Source organism: Geotrypetes seraphini, chromosome 4, assembly GCF_902459505.1.
Source record: "Geotrypetes seraphini chromosome 4, aGeoSer1.1, whole genome shotgun sequence".
NCBI lineage: Eukaryota > Metazoa > Chordata > Amphibia > Gymnophiona > Dermophiidae > Geotrypetes > Geotrypetes seraphini.
In genome coordinates this window covers 172,061,405-172,079,296 of record NC_047087.1, presented here as the reverse complement: position 1 = coordinate 172,079,296, position 17,892 = coordinate 172,061,405, and the positions used below count along the sequence as shown (strand labels likewise).

Below are 17,892 nucleotides of genomic sequence, written 5' to 3'. Positions count from 1 at the left end.
CCATGCTGTTGCACCACCCATTCTGGTCTCCTTGCTGTTGCTACCAGTGCACCTCATCCCCTCAGTCATTACTGCTCTTCTTTCACTCTACATAGTAACATGTTACTATGTAGAGCGAAAGAACTACTGCTCTATAGGCAACCACTTCATATATCATCTTATTTTACAATTCCATGATTATAGGATCTTGTACCTGGTGGTCAGTGAGGTAAACTCCATGATTTCTAGCATACGACATGTTCCCCATTACCGAGATCACTTTGGCACCATGGAATCCTTCCCAGTTGATCGCTAATCATGTAAATAAGAACATTTAAAAGCACTGAAATGAACATTTAAAAGCACTGTAAACAAATTACAGAGGGTGGACTGGAGGGAAAGGTGGGTCTAGCAAAGGGAACCCAGATGAATATATTTGAAATAAACATACACATTACAAAATAAAGTTTAGATACAGACAGATGTACAAACTCCTGGTTGTCACAAATTATAAAATTAAACCAGGAATATTGCAATTTAGATTTACCTTTGTTACTGGTTTATAAATGTGGCATAGCTTAATAGCTTGGCTTCCTAGTTCAATGGGGTGATTTGACATATCCCTCTACAATGGTAGTGTGCTTTTATTAATTGTTATATTATGATGTACTTCCTGTATTTTTTGATTATTTTGGCTCTAAGCTATTTTGAGTTGAACTTTGTTTCCATGAAGTGCAATATAGGGGATATTGAATAATTCTAAGGGTTTGATATATGAGATCATGGGAGGCAGCCTGGCTGCCTCCTGCCATTCACGGTGATCTCGGATAGTCAGTGCTGAGGCTGTATCTGGCCAATGACATTGAATATCCAAGTCAAAGTTCACTGCCTCAGACTTAGCCAGCCAAACCGATATTCAGTGGCTGGTCGGCTAAGGCAAAGTGGCGAAAGACAGACCTTCTTTTTAGGCACGTCTATCTAGCACAGTAAATCGCAAACTGTGGCTGCAGCGAGATTCCAGGTGTGCCATAACGGATGGAAGGACACATGACAAATAGTGAGTGTCACTTCTGGCGTTGACGCCTCTCCTCTCTGCCCCCACACGAACCTCATCTCATTTTCCCCGAACTTGGGGCTGTGTCTGGAGGGTCTCCAAGCATGCACAAATGTTGACGTGATCATGTTGTGTACGTGCATGCATGCGACATCATCATGTCGATGTCCACGCATGCTCAGAGGCCCTCCAGACATGGCCCTGAGCTCATGGAAAATGAGACGAGGTTAGTATGGGGCAAGGCTGAGGGGTGGAGCAGGGTAAGGTTGTGAGTGTGCCACAAAAAACATTTGCTCCTTTAGTGTGCTGGAGCAAAGAAAAGTATACGGGGTACTGATTTAGCCACAGCCAGACAATGAATATCAGAAGTGTCCAGCTATGTCACATGACTGATATTCAGTGGAAGACAGCCAGCTATTTCTTGCTGAATATTAGCAAATAACTGGAAGCGTTGTACTTAGCTGGCTGGGAGCCATTCCCAACTGGCTAAGTAGTGCTGAATATCAGAGGTAAATCTTGTTTAGGCTAGTGGGGTGGTGGGTGTTGACTACTACTACACTTCTCCCTCGGTATTCGGGGGGGTTAGGGGCAGAGCCGGACCGCGAAGTGTGAAAAACAGCGAATAACTTCTCGTCCAGGAAGAGCGCTCCTGCCCCAAAAGCCCGTTAGACCACAAGGTAAGGAGTAATCTGTGAAATGCTGAAGACGGGAAGGTCCTAAACTATGCTTTCCTCCCCTTCCCCCCCAAAAAAATCATGGACAATCGAAACCGCGAACCCCAAAACTGCGAATAGGGAGGGGGAAGTGTATTATCATTTCTAAAGTGCTGAAAGGTGTATGCAGTGCTGTACATGTGCATTTAGCATGTAATAGACAGTCCATTCTCAGAAGAGCTTACAATCTACTTTACATTACATTATATTACAGATTTCTATTCCGCCATTACCTTTCGGTTCAAAGCGGATTACAAAAAGAGTTATGGAAGAAGGGTTACAACGTTAGATCAGAGAAGGTTTCCAAGAGAGGGAAAAGTAGGATCTGGGGTTAGGGAGGGGATGGTGAGAGGGGGGTTAAGCTTTATCATGGTATTAAGCTTTATTAAGGGATTTCTTGAAGAGTATAGTTTTTATTTCCTTTCTGAACATCTTGTAGCCTGGGGTTGTTGTCAATAGGTTGGAGACTTGGTTGTCTATCTTCGCTGCCTGAGTGGCCAGTAGTCCGTTGTATAGTTTTTTCCGTTTTACTTCTTTGATTGGGGGGTAAGTGAATGGGATGTGTGTTTAGACAGAAAAACAGTACATAGAGGAGTTGGGGAATTTCACAGGGAGAATGGTAAGATGGGCATAGGTATCTTATGGGGAGTGGAAGTTGAGTTAAAAGCAGCCTTGAGAAAATGAGCTTGTAACTTGGATTTGAATACTGCTTGACATAATAACTCGGGCAGTCTGTTTCAGGCATATGGAGCAGCAAGATAGAAAGGACTGAATCTGGAGCTGGCAATGAATGGAGTTCTCAGAAGGGAGACAGGGGGAGATAAATTAAGACACTTTGGGCTCCTTTTACAAAGCCGCACTAGCAGTTTTATTGCACGCACCGGATTAGCGCATGCTATAGTGCGTGCTAGCTGCAAATCTACCGCCTGCTCAAAAGGAGTCGGTAGCGGCTACTGCACGCGGCAATTTAGTGTGCGATATTCCGCGTGTTAAGGCCCTAGTGCGGCTTTGTAAAAGGAGCCCTTTATTGATTTTAAGTTTTTAATTTTGGGATCAATCATACAGTAACATCTGAGTATGTTAGGTGCATAATGTGAGATATGGTTGGATGGATATATCGGGAGAAGGGTGGGATTTCTAGTATTTTAATTAGGGGGAAGGAAGTTGCTTTAGTAGCTTTTTTATTTTTAACTTGTAAGCGGTGTGTATAAAACCTTTTTATTAAGAATAACATATTTGCATGCCTGGCAAGGGGAAAAAGCACCAGCTAACTTGATATATGTTGTGAGACCATTCCCTCCTCTTCGGAACAAGATGCAATTCCCCAGCAGAACTTTCTCCCATTACTCTCCTCAGCTGCAGGCTTGGCTGGAACATCTGGATGCCAACCTGTAACAGGAGCTGCTGGACTTTACAGCGAATAGAGAAAAAATTTCCATCAAGAGCCATAAGTAAGTTCAATAGAAGGTGTAGGGATGGAACAGCACACACACACACAGGATACGAATTGGGCGGAGGCATTTTCGTGCCAAGCTCTGAGCCCCTTTTATTATGTTTCTATGCTAATGACATCATAGTAACTCCCCAGTGTACACCTCTAATGATTGGTGGATACAAAGGTACATGCTTTTACATTGTGTCACCCTCAACTCTGCACATAGGCAATGCCTGATTAACACATCGAAACATAGAAACATAGAAAATGACGGCAGAAAAGGTCCACGGCCCATCTAGTCTGCCCACACTAATGACCCACCCCCCAACTTCCTCCATGAAGAGATCCCACATGCCAATCCCATCTTTTCTTAAAATCTGGCACGCTGCTGGCCTCAATTACCTGTAGTGGAAGATTATTCCAGCGGTCAACCACCCTTTCGGTGAAGAAATATTTTCTGGTGTCATCATGAAATTTTCCACCCCTGATTTTCAGTGGATGCCCTCATGTTGCCTCATGTCCTTTAAGAAAGAAGATATCTTCTTCCACCTCAATACGGCCCTTGATATATTTGAACGTCTCAATCATGTCTCCCCTTTCTCTGCGTTCCTCGAGTGAGTAAAGCTGCAATTTACCCAGCCGTTCCTCATACAGGAGATCCTTGAGTCCTGAGACCATCCTGGTGGCCATTCGCTGAACCGACTCAATTCTCTGCACATCCTTTTGGTAATGTGGTCTCCAGAATTGTACACAGTATTCCAGATGGAGTCTCAGCATGGATCTGTACAACAGCATCATGACCTCAGGCTTACGGCTGATGAAACCTCTACGGATACAACCCATGATTTGTCTAGCCTTGGATGAAGCCTTCTCTACTTGATTGGCAGTCTTCATGTTGTCGCTAATGATCACTCCCAAGTCTCGTTCTGCTACAGTCCTTGCTAGGATCTCATCATTTAGGGTGTAAGTCCTGCATGGGTTTTTGCTGCCTAGGTGCATGACCTTGCATTTTTTGGCATTGAAACTTAGTTGCCAAGTCTTTGATCAATGCTCCAGTAGGAGTAGGTCTTGCTTCATACTGTCGGGCATTGAGCTTTTGTCAGGCACTGTGCTTCTGTCTACTATGTTGCATAGTTTGGCGTCATCGGCGAATAATGTAATTTTACCTCGAAGCCCCTTAGCCAAGTCTCTTACGAAGATGTTAAATAGGATCGGGCCTAAGACCGAGCCCTGCGGCACTCCGCTGATCACCTCCGTCGTATCGGAGAGGGTACTGTTTACCACTACTCTCTGAAGTCTACCTCTAAGCCAGTCCTCAATCCATGCAGTTGGTGTTTCACCTAATCCCATCAAATTCATCTTGCTCAATAACCTGCGGTGTGGGACGCTATCAAACACTTTGCTGAAGTCCAAGAACTCAACGTCCAGGGACTCCCCTATATCCAGCTTTCTTGTTACCCAGTCAAAGAAGCTGATCAGATTGGATTGGCAGGACCTTCCCTTTGTAAATCCGTGTTGATGGGGGTCTCGTAGATTCTCCTCGTTCAGGATCGTATCTAATTGGTGTTTGATTAGTGTTTCCATCAGTTTACTTACTATCGATGTGAGACTCACCGGTCTGTAATTCGCAGCCTCCGTCCTCCATCCCTTTTTGTGGAGTGGAATGACGTTAGCCGTTTTTCAGTCCAATGGGACTCTTCCTGTACTTAGGGAAAGATTGAAGAGCGCGGATAACGGTTCCGCCAGGACGTCACTCAACTCTCTGAGCACCCTGGGATGTAGTTTGTCTGGTTCCATAGCTTTGTTCACCTTAAGTCTCGATAGTTCATAGTAGACGCTGCTGGGTGTAAACTTAGACAATACCTGTGTCTTTGCACGTATGCCTGTCAGCTGATGTCCTATTCCAAATAAGGACTAATTAAATAAGATAAGGGTTAATTTGTGACAAGTAAGGGGGAGAGAGGGAATGATTCAGCACTCTTTCACAGGGCTTGTAATGTCAGTGTGCTGAGCATTATCCTGTTTCAGAATGGCGTCCCTTCAAGAAGGGAGATATATGACAGGGTAAGGAGAGGGCATTAGATCAGGTGGTAAAGAAGGGAAAAGCAGATCAGGCACTTAGGGTAGCAGGATAGTGATGAGAAGATTAGGGGGTAAAAAAAAAAGAGTAGTGGCTTTAGAGAAATTTTTTTAAAAATCAGGAGGTAGCACAAACAAATGTTTAATTTCAAGAAGCACAGAATATAAAATGTCACTATTTTAATTAAAACTAGGCTATTGGAAGATTATATGCATTGGTATTTTTGTTTAATTAAAGGGGGGGAAATGATTGCTTTTGAATATTTGTAAGTTCAAAGTGCTTTTCTTGATTGTTATATGTTCAGTTACATGTGTATTGCACTGTCAATATTTGAAAATCAATAAAGTTAAAAAAAATGTCACTAACTGCATTGCAATATATTATTTTAACAGTAGCACATCTGATGTAAACTCTTCACAGCAGCCTTGCGTGCACCTGTAGGTGTGGTATATGAGAGACGAAGGAGGAGCAAGTGGCCTTACAAGAATATTTTGTTCAGTGGAATGATACGAACATAAGAATAGCCACACTGGGTCAGACCAATGATTTATGTAGTCCAGTATCTTGTTTTCAACAGTGGCCAATCCAGGTCACATGAACCTGTCAGAAACCCAAATAGTAGAAACATTCCATACTAATCATTACATTTCTGTAACATATTGAACTATATACATGGTTCCTAAGAAATGTTCCAATAGTGCTCTATTTAATATATTGTGTACCCCCCCCACTCCCCACATACACACACTTAGACCTTCTTTTGTCACAGATGAAGTCTGGTTTTGGAAACAGTGGAAGGTTTTTGAGACCTGAAAGAATGTACAGATAGGTGCAGGTTACTAGGCAAAGAGTTTTCATTCCAAAAAACACTAGTTCTTGTCATGTGGTTTAATTTTTGGTTAAGTTTTGCTTCCATTCATTCTTTATGAGTAATTGCTACTTTCTTATAGAGAGTTGCGTGGAGACAGAAATCCCACCCATCCCTGCCCATCCCGCCCGTCCCTGCCATGATCCTGTAAGGCTCAATACACTAATGAAGTGAGCTAAACAACTGTTTCAAAGAATAAACACTAAGGCCCATATTCTTGTAATGGCATCCTAAAATTAGGTGGTGGTAGGCATCCTACCACCATCTAACTAATCAATCAGGATAGAAACATAGAAACATAGAATATGATGGCAGAAAAGGGCTATAGCCCATCAAGTCTGCCCACGCTAATGACCCACCCTCAGACTTCACCCCGCTAGAGATCCCATATGCATATCCCATTTCTTTTTAAAATCTAGCACGCTGCTGGCGTTATTCACCTGCAGTGGAAGTTCACTCCAATGACCAACCACCCTTTCGGTGAAGAAATACTTCCTGACGTCGCCATGAAATTGCCCGCCTTTGATTTTCAGCGGATAACCTCTTGTGGTCGAAGGTCCTTTAAGAAAGAAGATATCGTCTTCCACCTCGATGTGGCCGGTGATATATTTAAACGTCTCAATCATTTCCCTCCTCTCTCTATGTTCCTCGAGTGAGTATAGCTGCAATTTATTCAGTCTTTCCTCATATGGGAGGTTCTTGAGTCCTGAGACCATCCTGGTGGCCATTCGTTGAACCGACTCAATTCTCCGCACATCTTTTTGATAACGTGGTCTCCAGAATTGAACACAATATTCCAGATGAGGTCTCACCATGGATCTGTACAAGGGAATTATGACTTCGGGCCTCCAGCTGACGAAACCTCTACGGATGTATCCCACCATTTGTCTAGCCTTGGATGCAGCTTTCTCCACCTGTTTGGCAGTTTTCATGTCTTCACTAATGATCATTCCCAAATCACGTTCTGCCCTAGTCCTAGCTAAGGTCTCACCATTTAGAGTGTAATTTCTGCATGGGTTTCTGCTGCCAAGGTGCATGACCTTACATTTTTTAGCGTTGAAGCCTAGCTGCCAAGTCTAGGACCAATGTTCCAATAAGAGCAGGTCCTGCTCCATAATGTCGGGCAAAGTGCTGTTACCTACTATGTTGCATAGTTTGGCGGCGTCGGCAAATAATGTTATTTTACCTTGAAGCCCCTGAGTCAGGATCAGCAGTGAATGGTGCCTATGTTGAAGGCACCTTTTGCATGCCTACTGAAGCGCCTTGGCACACCTAAGTACGCCTGAGGCTGGCATGGGTGTGGTTTACGCCGGAAGTGGCTTTAGGCATCCTTAGGCAACGTTTCTGTAGGTGCAAGAAAGGCATCTTAAATGTAGACCCATAAAATGCTGGCTTACATTTACGGTGTCTGTTTTTTGGTTGTTTTTTTTAAAAAAAAAGCCGTGATTCTATTAACAACGCCAATGTGTGATTGGTATGCAATCGACTGCCATTTTTAGGCAGCACTGTTTATAGAATCTGAGCCTAAGGGAATGATACATATCATATTCAAAATGATTTAAGCGGGCAGGAGTGGCTCCTGCCTAAATCATGCTCAGTGGGCCAGCCATCAATATTCAGTGGCACTTAACTGGGCAGTATCACTGAATACCGCACTAACCAGCCAACAGAAAGCAGGCAGGAGAGGGGGGGAGGCGTTATGGGGAAGGAGTTGGGGGGGAAGCCAGCAGTTTTGCAGGGGTCAATGATATTTAATGCTGGGCCCACATAGCTGACAGGGCAGTTATAAGCACATAAAAAGTAGTGCTATCTTTGCTTGCTTAAGCTAACCTAGCATCAGCCCCTACCCAGATAACTTCTGAGTAGAAACCCAAGGGATGACAGTACAAGAACATAGGTAACATAAGAGTGGAGGTGCGGCCTAGTAGTTAGAAATGCTGCCTCAGCACCCTGAGGTTGTGAGTTCGATCCCAGCCTGCTCCTTGTGACTTTGGGCAAGTCACTTAAGCCCACCATTACATCAGGTACCCCAGTTAGATTATGAGCCTGATGGGATAGATAGGAAAAATACTTAAGAGTACCTGATATCATTCAGTGTATTGTAAACCGCTTTGGGAGAATTTCTTCATGAAAAAGGCAATTAATAAACCGCAATAAATAAACTTTTCAAAAAGATGAGTCATTCTCCAGACCACGGTAAGCCATTTTAATAGTCCACCACTAAAATACATGCACGGTAAACCAGCTGGAACCTGTTTAGCGAGCACGTTATAGGCATATTTTAGTTTCCAGAATCTGCCCCTTAATCCCCCCATTGCCCCAGGTACATTAGATAGATTGTGAGCCTACTGGGACAGACAGGGAAAAATGCTCGAGTACCTGAATAAATTCATGAAACTGTTCTGCGCTCCCCTGGGAGAATGGTATAGAAAATTGATAAATAAAATAAACCCCAGAACTGATAACCCTATATAATAAAAAGCTAGCCGTGCATGCGCACTCAGACCTGCGTGATCTGTGATCCGTAGGTCCGTGGTCAGAGTGCGTATGCGGCGGGCGAAAGCACAGCACAGCCGGCGACTCCCCCCTCCCACCCTCACTCACCGCCAAAACCACCACCGCCAAAGCCTCCTCCTTCTTGCTTTGCCGTCTTCTGTCCACTGCGGGCCGCCCTCTCTCACTACTTCGTTTCCGCTAGGGTTGGCCGGTGAGGGGAACCACCACGGCACATTCAAAATTAAACTTCGCCCCCCCCACCCAAACCCCCGTTGAGCCTCCCACCATGGTCTGACCCTCCCATCTGACATTCCCTTCTCGCGGTCTGGCCGGCTCCCTTAGTCCCTTGCCGCCGCCGCCACCCCCCTTCCCTTCCCGCGGTCGACAAACCTCATAGCTTCAGCAGCGGCCGCAGCACTGTAAACACGCTGCTTCGCGGCCTCTACTGCCCTGATTTGCTCTGCCGCGTCTCTGATGATGTCATTGGGGGAGGGGTGTGCTGGGAGACAGACAGCTTTGCTTGGGGGGGGAGACAGAAGGAGGCACACGGAGAGACAGTCAGGGAGGAAATGGAGGGGCAGAGGGAAAGGGGTCTGCTTTGGGGGAGGGGTGTGCTGGGAGGTAGATAGCTTTGCTTGGGGGGAGACAGAATGGGGGGCCACGGAGAGACAGTCAGGGAGGAATTGGAGGGGGAGAGGGAAAGGGGACTGCTTTGGAGGACGGATGTGCTGGAAGGCAGACAGCTTTGCTTGGGAGGGGAGACAGAAGGGGGGCCACGGAGACACAGTCAGGGAGGAATTGGAGGGGTAGAGGGAAAGGGGGCTGCTTCGAGGGGAGGGGTGTGCTGGGAGGCAGATCGTTTTGCTTAGGGGGAAGACAGAAGGGGGCCACGGAGAGACAGTCAGGGAGGAACTGGAGGGGTAGAGGGAAAGGGGGCTGCTTTGGGGGAGGGGTGTGCTGGGAGGCAGACAGCTTTGCTTGGGAGGGGAGACAGAAGGGGGGCTGCTTTGGGGGAGGGGTATGCTGGGAGGCAGACAGCTTTGTTTGGGAGAGGAGACAGACGGGGTGCCACGGAGAGACAAACAGGGAGGAACTGGAGGGGGAGAGGGAAAGGGGGCTGCTTTTTAGCACCCGTCAATGTAAAGGGCTTAAACACTAGTTCTCCTATAAAAGCATTTTCAGATATAGGAGATACTGTCAGTTAGGTCATCCTCTTAAGCAAAATTGCCCTTCAGGCTCAAAGAACTTCAGATTCATTGTCTGATGCAACCCAGAGATGTTGCTCCATAATAATAACTCACCTGGTGCAGATGGAATGGATAGTATCATGTCAGTGCTGCAAACCCAAACTCCAGGAGGTGATCCTGGACCCAGCTAAAAGAACACAATTAGAACTATTAGGAACATATCTGAAAATTATAAGGTCATTCCAACCTATTCTCCCAAGGTAATACATATGACTGCTCTACTGCATCATGACATACAGGAATGATTTTTTTATTTTTATTTTTTGCTCCTCTGCTATATTAGCAAATCTAGTTTCAGCTGTGGCCATTCTCTTTTGTGGGGAGAGAATGTGGGGGAAGTGTGGCAGCATGGTTGACATATAAGCAGTGGCGTACCTAGGGTATGTGGCACCCGGGGCCCATCATTTTTTGACACCCCCCCCCCCCCATGTAAAAAAATTTTTTTTTTTTTTTTTTTGCAATAACCATGAAATGGAATAAATGGTCAGAATAGAAACAGGCAGTGAAAATTTTCTTTTATTGAACCTCATATATGTAACCATTATTCCAAACATAACAAAACATAAATTATGTCTAAATTGTCATGACATTAGAAGTACATATGGAGTAGTTGCAGGCAGTGGCGTACTTAGGGTATGTGGCACCCAGGGCCCATCATTTTTTGACACCCCCCCATCTATATGAAAAATATGATTTTTAGTACCAATCTACATATCGCACCACAAGAGTGTACCTAGGAAAAGGCTGCATCTTAAACACTGCAGTGAGCACTAGAACACCAACACATACATTGTAAAACTAAACAAGCCAGATCCCGCACAGTCAATTGGTCCTGTAGTCAATGCCAACTGAAAACTATGTCTTTTTCATACACACAGAACAGAGATACACCCTTGCCCAAAATGGAATAATCACAAACTAAAAATAGAAATATGTAGACAAAAGTTAAACTGATCCGCCAAGAAACCAGACCCTGGATACAATGCAACACCACAAAAAACAGTAACACATGTCCTCTAATACAGTGCAAAATATAAAGACAGTAGATGTAAATTTGAAAAAACTGATACATAACAATCACCACTTTATAAATTAACAAATAAAAATAAAACAAATAATGAGATATAAAAAAATACAATTTTATTGGACTAATCCCCGTAAGCTCGGTCCCATCCCCGCAAACCACCTGATTCCATCCACACAAGCCTTGAATTGTTTATATTAAAGTATAAAAAGAAACAATATTCTGTACAATTGTCAATTTATAAATCAGCGTCTTCTCCCCACTCTCTTCCCCATTTCCCTTCAGCATCCTCAGCCCACTCTCTCTCCACTTTCCTTCAGCGCACGCACATAAAAACAAGCAAGTAATTTTATATCATTTTCATTCTATTCATTCATAGAAATTAAAGTCTAGATAATGCCAGTCACATAACAAAACATGATTTTACAAAAATAATTCCCTGCAGTCAAGCCTGCAAGGATTATTAGATGTCTTTCAGCAGTTCCCCTCCCTCCCTCCCCCTTACCTTTGTGGCCAAGTCAAAATGATCTACCAACAATAAAATTTTAAAAACACAAAGCACGCTGTACGCAGAGAAAATGTTAATTATCATTTATATTCCGCGGGTTTTCAAAGAGGTCAAGGCAGATGACTTTATGCAATGTCACCTCAGTAACAACTATACAAAAATAGACAAATATTCCCCCTCCCTTTTTACTAAACTGCGATAGCGGTTTTTAGCGTAGGGAGCTGCGCTGAATGCCCCACGCTGCTCTCGACGCTCATAGGCTCCCTGCGCTAAAAAACTCTATTGCGGTTTAGTAAAAGGGGGCCATAGTGCAAAATATAGACAGCAGATATAAATTTTCAAAACGGACACATTTTGATCACTAAGTTGAAAATAAAATCATTTTTCCTACTTTTTTGTCTGGTGATTTCATGAGTCTCTGGTCCTTCTTCTGATCCTTCTTCTTTCTCTCTCCCCCTGGCTCCCCTCTTTATTTCTGCCTTTCTTTCTCTCTCCTCCTGGCCCCCCTCTTTCTTTCTGCCTTTCTTTCTCTCCCCCTTGACCCCCCTCTTTATTTCTGCCTTTCTTTCTCTCCCCTTGGTCCCCCTCTTTCTTTCTGCCTTTCTTTCTCTCTCCCCCTGGCCCTCCTCTTTCTTTCTGCCTTTCTTTCTCTCCCCCTTGACCCCCTCTTTATTTCTGCCTTTCTTTCTCTCCCCTTGGTCCCCCTCTTTATTTCTGCCTTTCTTTCTCTCCCCTTGGTCCCCCTCTTTCTTTCTGCCTTTCTTTCTCTCTCCCCCTGGCCCCCCCTCTTTATTTTTTCCTTTCTTTCTCTCTCCCCCTAGCCTGCACAAAGCCATCGTGCCGATTTCTCCACTTCCACGATTCTTTCCCTACCCTCACCCCCAAGCCAGCAGCCGATTTCTCCCTGCTCCTTCCCCGATGTCCTGATGTCCTGAACTTCATCGGGCAGCAGCAGCATTCACAATTCACTGATGTTGCCTGCTTCAGGCCTTCCTCTCTGTCGGGTCCTGTCTTCATGAAAACTGGAAGTAGGCAGGACCCGGCAGAGAACAAGGCCTGAAGCCGGCAACAGCAGCGAATTGTAAACGCTGCTGCTGCCCGAAGAAGGTAATGGAGCACCGAGGCAGTCCGCTTCTCCCCCCTCCCAGCCGAACCCCCGCTGACCCTCCTATCTCCCCCCCCCCGTGAACCTTTCCGACCTTCCCAGCGAGAGCAGCAAACCTCCTTCGCGGCTTTCTCCTCCCTCTGCCGCGTTACTGATGACGTCATCAGTGATGCGGCAGAGGGAGGATAAAGCCGACGCTACTGGAGGGAGGTTTGCTGCGTTCGCTGGGAGGGTCAGAAAGGTTCACTTGGGGGGGGAGAGAGATAGGATGGTCAGCGGGGTTTCGGCTGGGAGGGGGGAGAAGCGGTCTGCCTTGGTGCTCCAAGGCCTGGCGCCATTACCTTTTTCGATAATGGCGCCGATGCTGCTTTCGCTGGGAGGGTAGGAGCGCGATAGGGACCGGGCCAGCTGTGCACCCCCCCCCTAAGGCGGCACCCGGGATGGACCTCCCCCCCGCCCCCCTTGGTACGCTACTGCCCTGGGGAAACAGCCTGCAACAAGATCGCGCGATGCCAGAGATCTTTGCCTGCTTCGGCTGTTTCCTCCGCCGCGGTCCCGCCCCTCCTCTGACATCAGAGGAGGGGCAGGACCGTGGCGGAGGAAACAGTCGAAGCAGGCAAAGATCTCTGGCATCGCGATCTTGCTGCAGGCTGTTTCCAGACGCGACACCCGGCGCAGGGGGGGGGGTAACTGGACCGGACCGGGAGCACCCCCTCAGGGCTTGGTACCCGGGGCGGACCGCCCCCCCCCGCCCCCCCCCTTGGTACGCCACTGCATATAAGCATGGAGACCTCACAGACACAGGCAGAGTGTAGTCTAAGTCAAAATGAAGTTTTATTGCAGAACCAGTAAATAAAATAGCAGAGTTTGTTCCTGTTGTAGCAGTGATGTAGCCAAAACCAGACAAACTGCTGGGTTTTTAAAATCCGGATACCCAGAGAGTCTTCTAAAAAGAGGAGATATCCAGGTAAATCCAAACATCTGGTAACCCTATGTATAACTGTGTGCCTGGCTCATGTTCCACCCAGATTCTGCCCAGTGTTTGCCCACCTTCAAAGTTTGAGCCATCACACTTGAGTGCCTTTTTACAGAATAGTGCAAAGCCAGAAAATGAGTATTTATTTGCTTAAGTGCATACTTACACACATACAGTACCAGTATTTGGTCATTTAAGTGTGTATATGGCGCTTAAATGTTTTGTATTCTAGTATAATCGCAGGGGAGGAGACATAGGCATCCTGGGACTGTCTGCCAAGTCTCTTCCCTGAAGAAGCCCTTTCTGGAAACGTCAATCGCTCCTCCTAAACTTACTTGCTCCACTTCATCACTGACGCTGAAACCGTGGATTGAAGACAAAGTTTTATTTTATTTTTCTTTCCAGCTTATGATTTATCTTTAATCTTATCTATTGTTTTGCCTTTTGTCTTTGTTTTGTTCTATTTCTATCATTTAAATTTCTCCAGAATTCTACTGTTCAACGGCTCCCCCTTCTGCTTCTATTCCTTTCTCTCCTCTCTTCTACCTTCCAAAGTATTTAGATCAATGCTGTCTTGTTAAAATGTTTATTTTATTTTTATTTTTCCTCTAACTCTACTTTTCACTTCTCTATTACCCTCCAGGTACTTTAGTTAGATTGTGAGCCTTCGGGACAGTAAGGGAATTTTTCAAGTACCTTTCTTATTTCTAATCTTAATGTATATTTTCTGTAAACCGCTTAGAACCTAACGGATGTAGCGGTATATAAGAAATAAATTACATTACATTACATTACATATAATTCTATACAGTGGGCACTGACAGTAAAACACACACCCAGAGAGCTTGGAAACAATGTTTTGATCTATGTGCTCCCCACCTGCTCTTTCCAACACACTGTAAGTTTGGAAGAATAAAAATGAAAGAAAAAAATGGAAACAACTCCCTTCCCTTGAACAAAAGAATGGCCAGAAAGTTGGAAATTCTGCTGTATTGGAAAATTACACTTAGATGACAAGAGTTGAGTCAGTTGTTTCTGATACCACAGGTTCCTTTTTCTTCTCTTTTTTTGTAATTCTTTATTTATAATAAGAAACAACACACTCAATCATCATTAGAACAACAAAAAAGATGCAATACAAGATAGCCCCCAAACAGAATGATGAACCTCAAAAACACTTCCAGATGCCCCCCCAGTGCCCACCCCACAAATAACAGCAGGCAAATATCCTTATAAACCTTCAGCCCAAACAATGCACCATACGTGTAGGCATCCAAATAAACAATAATATAAAAACATATGAGAGAGAAGAAACATAGGATAGGTCAAGGCTCAAAAACCATCTCAAAAATCAGTCGTCAGCCTTTAACAATGCTCCCCACAGCCTGTCTCTCCACTTCCAGGTATCTACCCCACGTCCTTGTCAGCAATGCCGAAAGCCTGTACCTCTCACACACCCATCCCAATTTCTCCCTCAATGTCAAAATGGGTGTAGTAGGGTTTCAACAGCCAGAGTGGAATTGTCCAAAAAAGAATGATGTGCACTAAAAAAGTGTCCTTCAATCCGTCTGGTGAAATGATGATCTTTATTGTTCAAACATCAAATTGACAAATTGACTCGACATGCGCATGTTTCGGCCAATAGGCCTGCCTCAGGAGTCTTAAAGTCACTAATGATGATATACGAGATATACTGACACTCGAATGAATCTGACCACAAATCAATCAAAGAATTGTGTCATGCCACAAGGAAAACGAATGCTGACACCATACGCGTTGTGTCTGTGGTGTTGTTTTTTCCCCTGTTTCTTTCTTATAGTAGGGTTTCACCAATATCAAGCCACAATCAGCCTAGCCGCTGTGAACGCTAGCCGAGCCAGTCTGTCCCGAGTGTATCCCCAATAACGCATTTTCCGCCCTCTCCACTAAGGGTACCTGGAGGAGCATCCCCACATAACAAAACACTTGCCCCCCAAATACCTGAATCCTAGGGCAGCTCCACCACATATGGAAAAACGTTCCCCTCTGTCCAAACATCCCCCAACAAATATCTGTACCCATGGCAGACATTTCACTCAGAAGGACTGGGGTCAAATACCACTGCACTAAAAGTTTTAGAGCATTTTCCACCAATAAAGGTGCCATTACAGTATGATGAATCCTGAACGTTATACGCTCCCATTCTTCCATATGAAAAACTATCCCCAAATCCACTTCCCAAGCCAGTAAGTAAGAAGGTTTCCGCCCCCTATCCCCAGTAAGGGGGTGCAGGGAGATGTCAAGGAGCCATGGTCTGGTGTGCATTGCCATCAACTCCATTGGACCCCAACTCCTCTGACATCAATTTCCTGTTCTAGGGCAGAGGACCGGGAGAGCAGACAGCCACACCTACCTGACCGCACACCCTTTCCACTGCCTGGAGAGGGGTGCTCCATCCCGGGTGGCAACCAATACAGATATGCCACTGATTGTTCCATTTCAATTTTTATCTCACTGAGGGAAACATTTAATGAGAGGAATGAAAACACTGTTGGCAGTTATGTATTATTGTTAATATGTTTATTCAGTTTATGGCTGTACACTGCTTTATAAAAAGAATTAAATAATGTTGGGATCTGGCACTTACCTTGTGGGTCATGGTCAGCAGCAGGCTGTCCAGGTTACACACTGGGGCCTCGGCTGAAGCACTGGGGTCCTCCACAGGGAGGCAGGTGAAGGTTCGGCCACAATCATCAAAGGGAAAATCACGGCCCTAATGGGACAGAAAAAAAAAAGATATAAGAAAAGACGACAAAGCCACAGGAAAAAGAGAAAGAGAGATGGTGAGATGGGAAAGATGATGAAAAGGAAGGAGAAAGTAAACAAAGAGGAGAGTGTGGCACAGTGGTTAAAGCTACAGCCTCAGCACCCTGAGGTTGTGTGTTCAAACCCACACTGCTCCTTGTGACCCTGGGTAAGTCACTTAATCCCCCCATTGCCCCAGGTACATTAGATAGATTGTGAGCCTGCTGGGACAGACAGGGAGAAATGCTTGAGTACTTGAATCAATTCATGTAAACTGTTCTGAGCTCCCATGGGAGAATGGAATAGAAAACTGAATAAATAAATGAAAGGAGAGAAGAGCAGTGTAAACAGAATAAATAAAAGATTGAAGGGGGGGGGGGGATGAAGAGATAAAGCAGAAGGGATAAAGAGAGACCAGAACAACTCTACTGTGATTTATTGAGATCAAATAATTTCACAAACACCTATGTATATCTGGTCCTCATTTTCTTAAAAGCAGTTACTTCCCAGAGAATTTTTGGACTGCTAATTCTCTCTATTCTAGCCATAGAAAAGCCCCATTGTGCTCTCTGATGGGATGTAACACTTTTTGCCAGTACTGACAAAATTGTCTAATCATTCTAATGTAATAAAATAGAAAAACTAGATCAAAAAGAAAATTGGTCAGTAAATGAAGCATACTCTGTGACCTTGGTTATAAGAAATCCCACAAACAAAGCTACTCAGAACTTCAGCAGTGCAAGTAGTCAAATAAGTCAAGCACAATATGAGGTATAACCACTAGATGGAGTAAGAGTGCTTCCACTTGTGTCTAAACAGGGGGAACCAAAGGTTCTGAGTTAATGTTGGGTGGGAGAGAAAGCAACCAAACAAGAGACAATAAGGCTATGCATTTCCCATAGCATGGACCATAACCCATTATGTTCTATTAAAAATAATGAGCATCATTCAGTTCAAAAATACCAACCTCTATCCAGCTTTTACATAGCACCCTTTCAAATTCCATCGCAGTCTGAGGTTTTCAAGGTAATTTCCACTATGAATTCCTCCTCTGATCACACTGCTCCTCTTCCAAATTACCTTTTGAAGCAAGTCATTTATGTTTTATTACATATCTTCACTCCATGGTCATGAAGAGTCTCTTGAATGGAATATTCCCATCAGCTTGGAAACTTGCTGTTATTTACCCCATCTGAAAGGTGCAGCCTCAGATGTTTATGAACCTAACAATTATCCTTCCATTTCACAGTTTCCATTTATCTCAAAACTCACAGAAAAAAATGTACGGGTGCACAACTTGTTTCTTTACTAGAAAAAAATTGTCTTCATCCCTGCCAAACTAGATTCCATTATCCATAGGAGTCAAAACGAGGTGGGGGGGATGAGCCACAGGGGTCATGGCCTCCCCCAAAATTGCCAGCTAGAAACACCTCTTGCGAGGCTGCAGTAGTGTACCTCAGCAGGCAGAACTCTCATGGGAGCAGCATCTTGCTGCCGGCCAGCGTGCATGCTGGTCGGTTCTCTCTGCCATGTCCCTTCCCCAACATCTACTATTTCCTCCCCCCCAGGTCTACCTTAAATTTCTTGTAAACACACAGCACCACCCTGACGTTGGCTCCAGCA

General features: G+C 44.8%; 1 protein-coding gene across 8 annotated transcripts in view; it reads right to left on the bottom strand.

The window, feature by feature from the left end:
• Positions 1 to 17,892, bottom strand: part of FCSK (fucose kinase) — a 218,248-nt gene that overhangs the window by 114,934 nt on the left and 85,422 nt on the right. For all 8 annotated transcript variants that reach the window (XR_004539276.1, XM_033942656.1, XM_033942651.1 and 5 more), the window contains exons 5-7: positions 16,112 to 16,237; positions 9,927 to 9,999; positions 194 to 291 (exon numbers count right to left, since the gene is read on the bottom strand). Coding sequence is in view for 7 of the 8 variants with exons in the window: in XM_033942656.1 (XP_033798547.1) it covers positions 194 to 291; positions 9,927 to 9,999; positions 16,112 to 16,237 (297 nt within the window). In the remaining variant the exon portion in view is untranslated. The remainder of the gene's footprint in view (positions 1 to 193; positions 292 to 9,926; positions 10,000 to 16,111; positions 16,238 to 17,892) is intronic.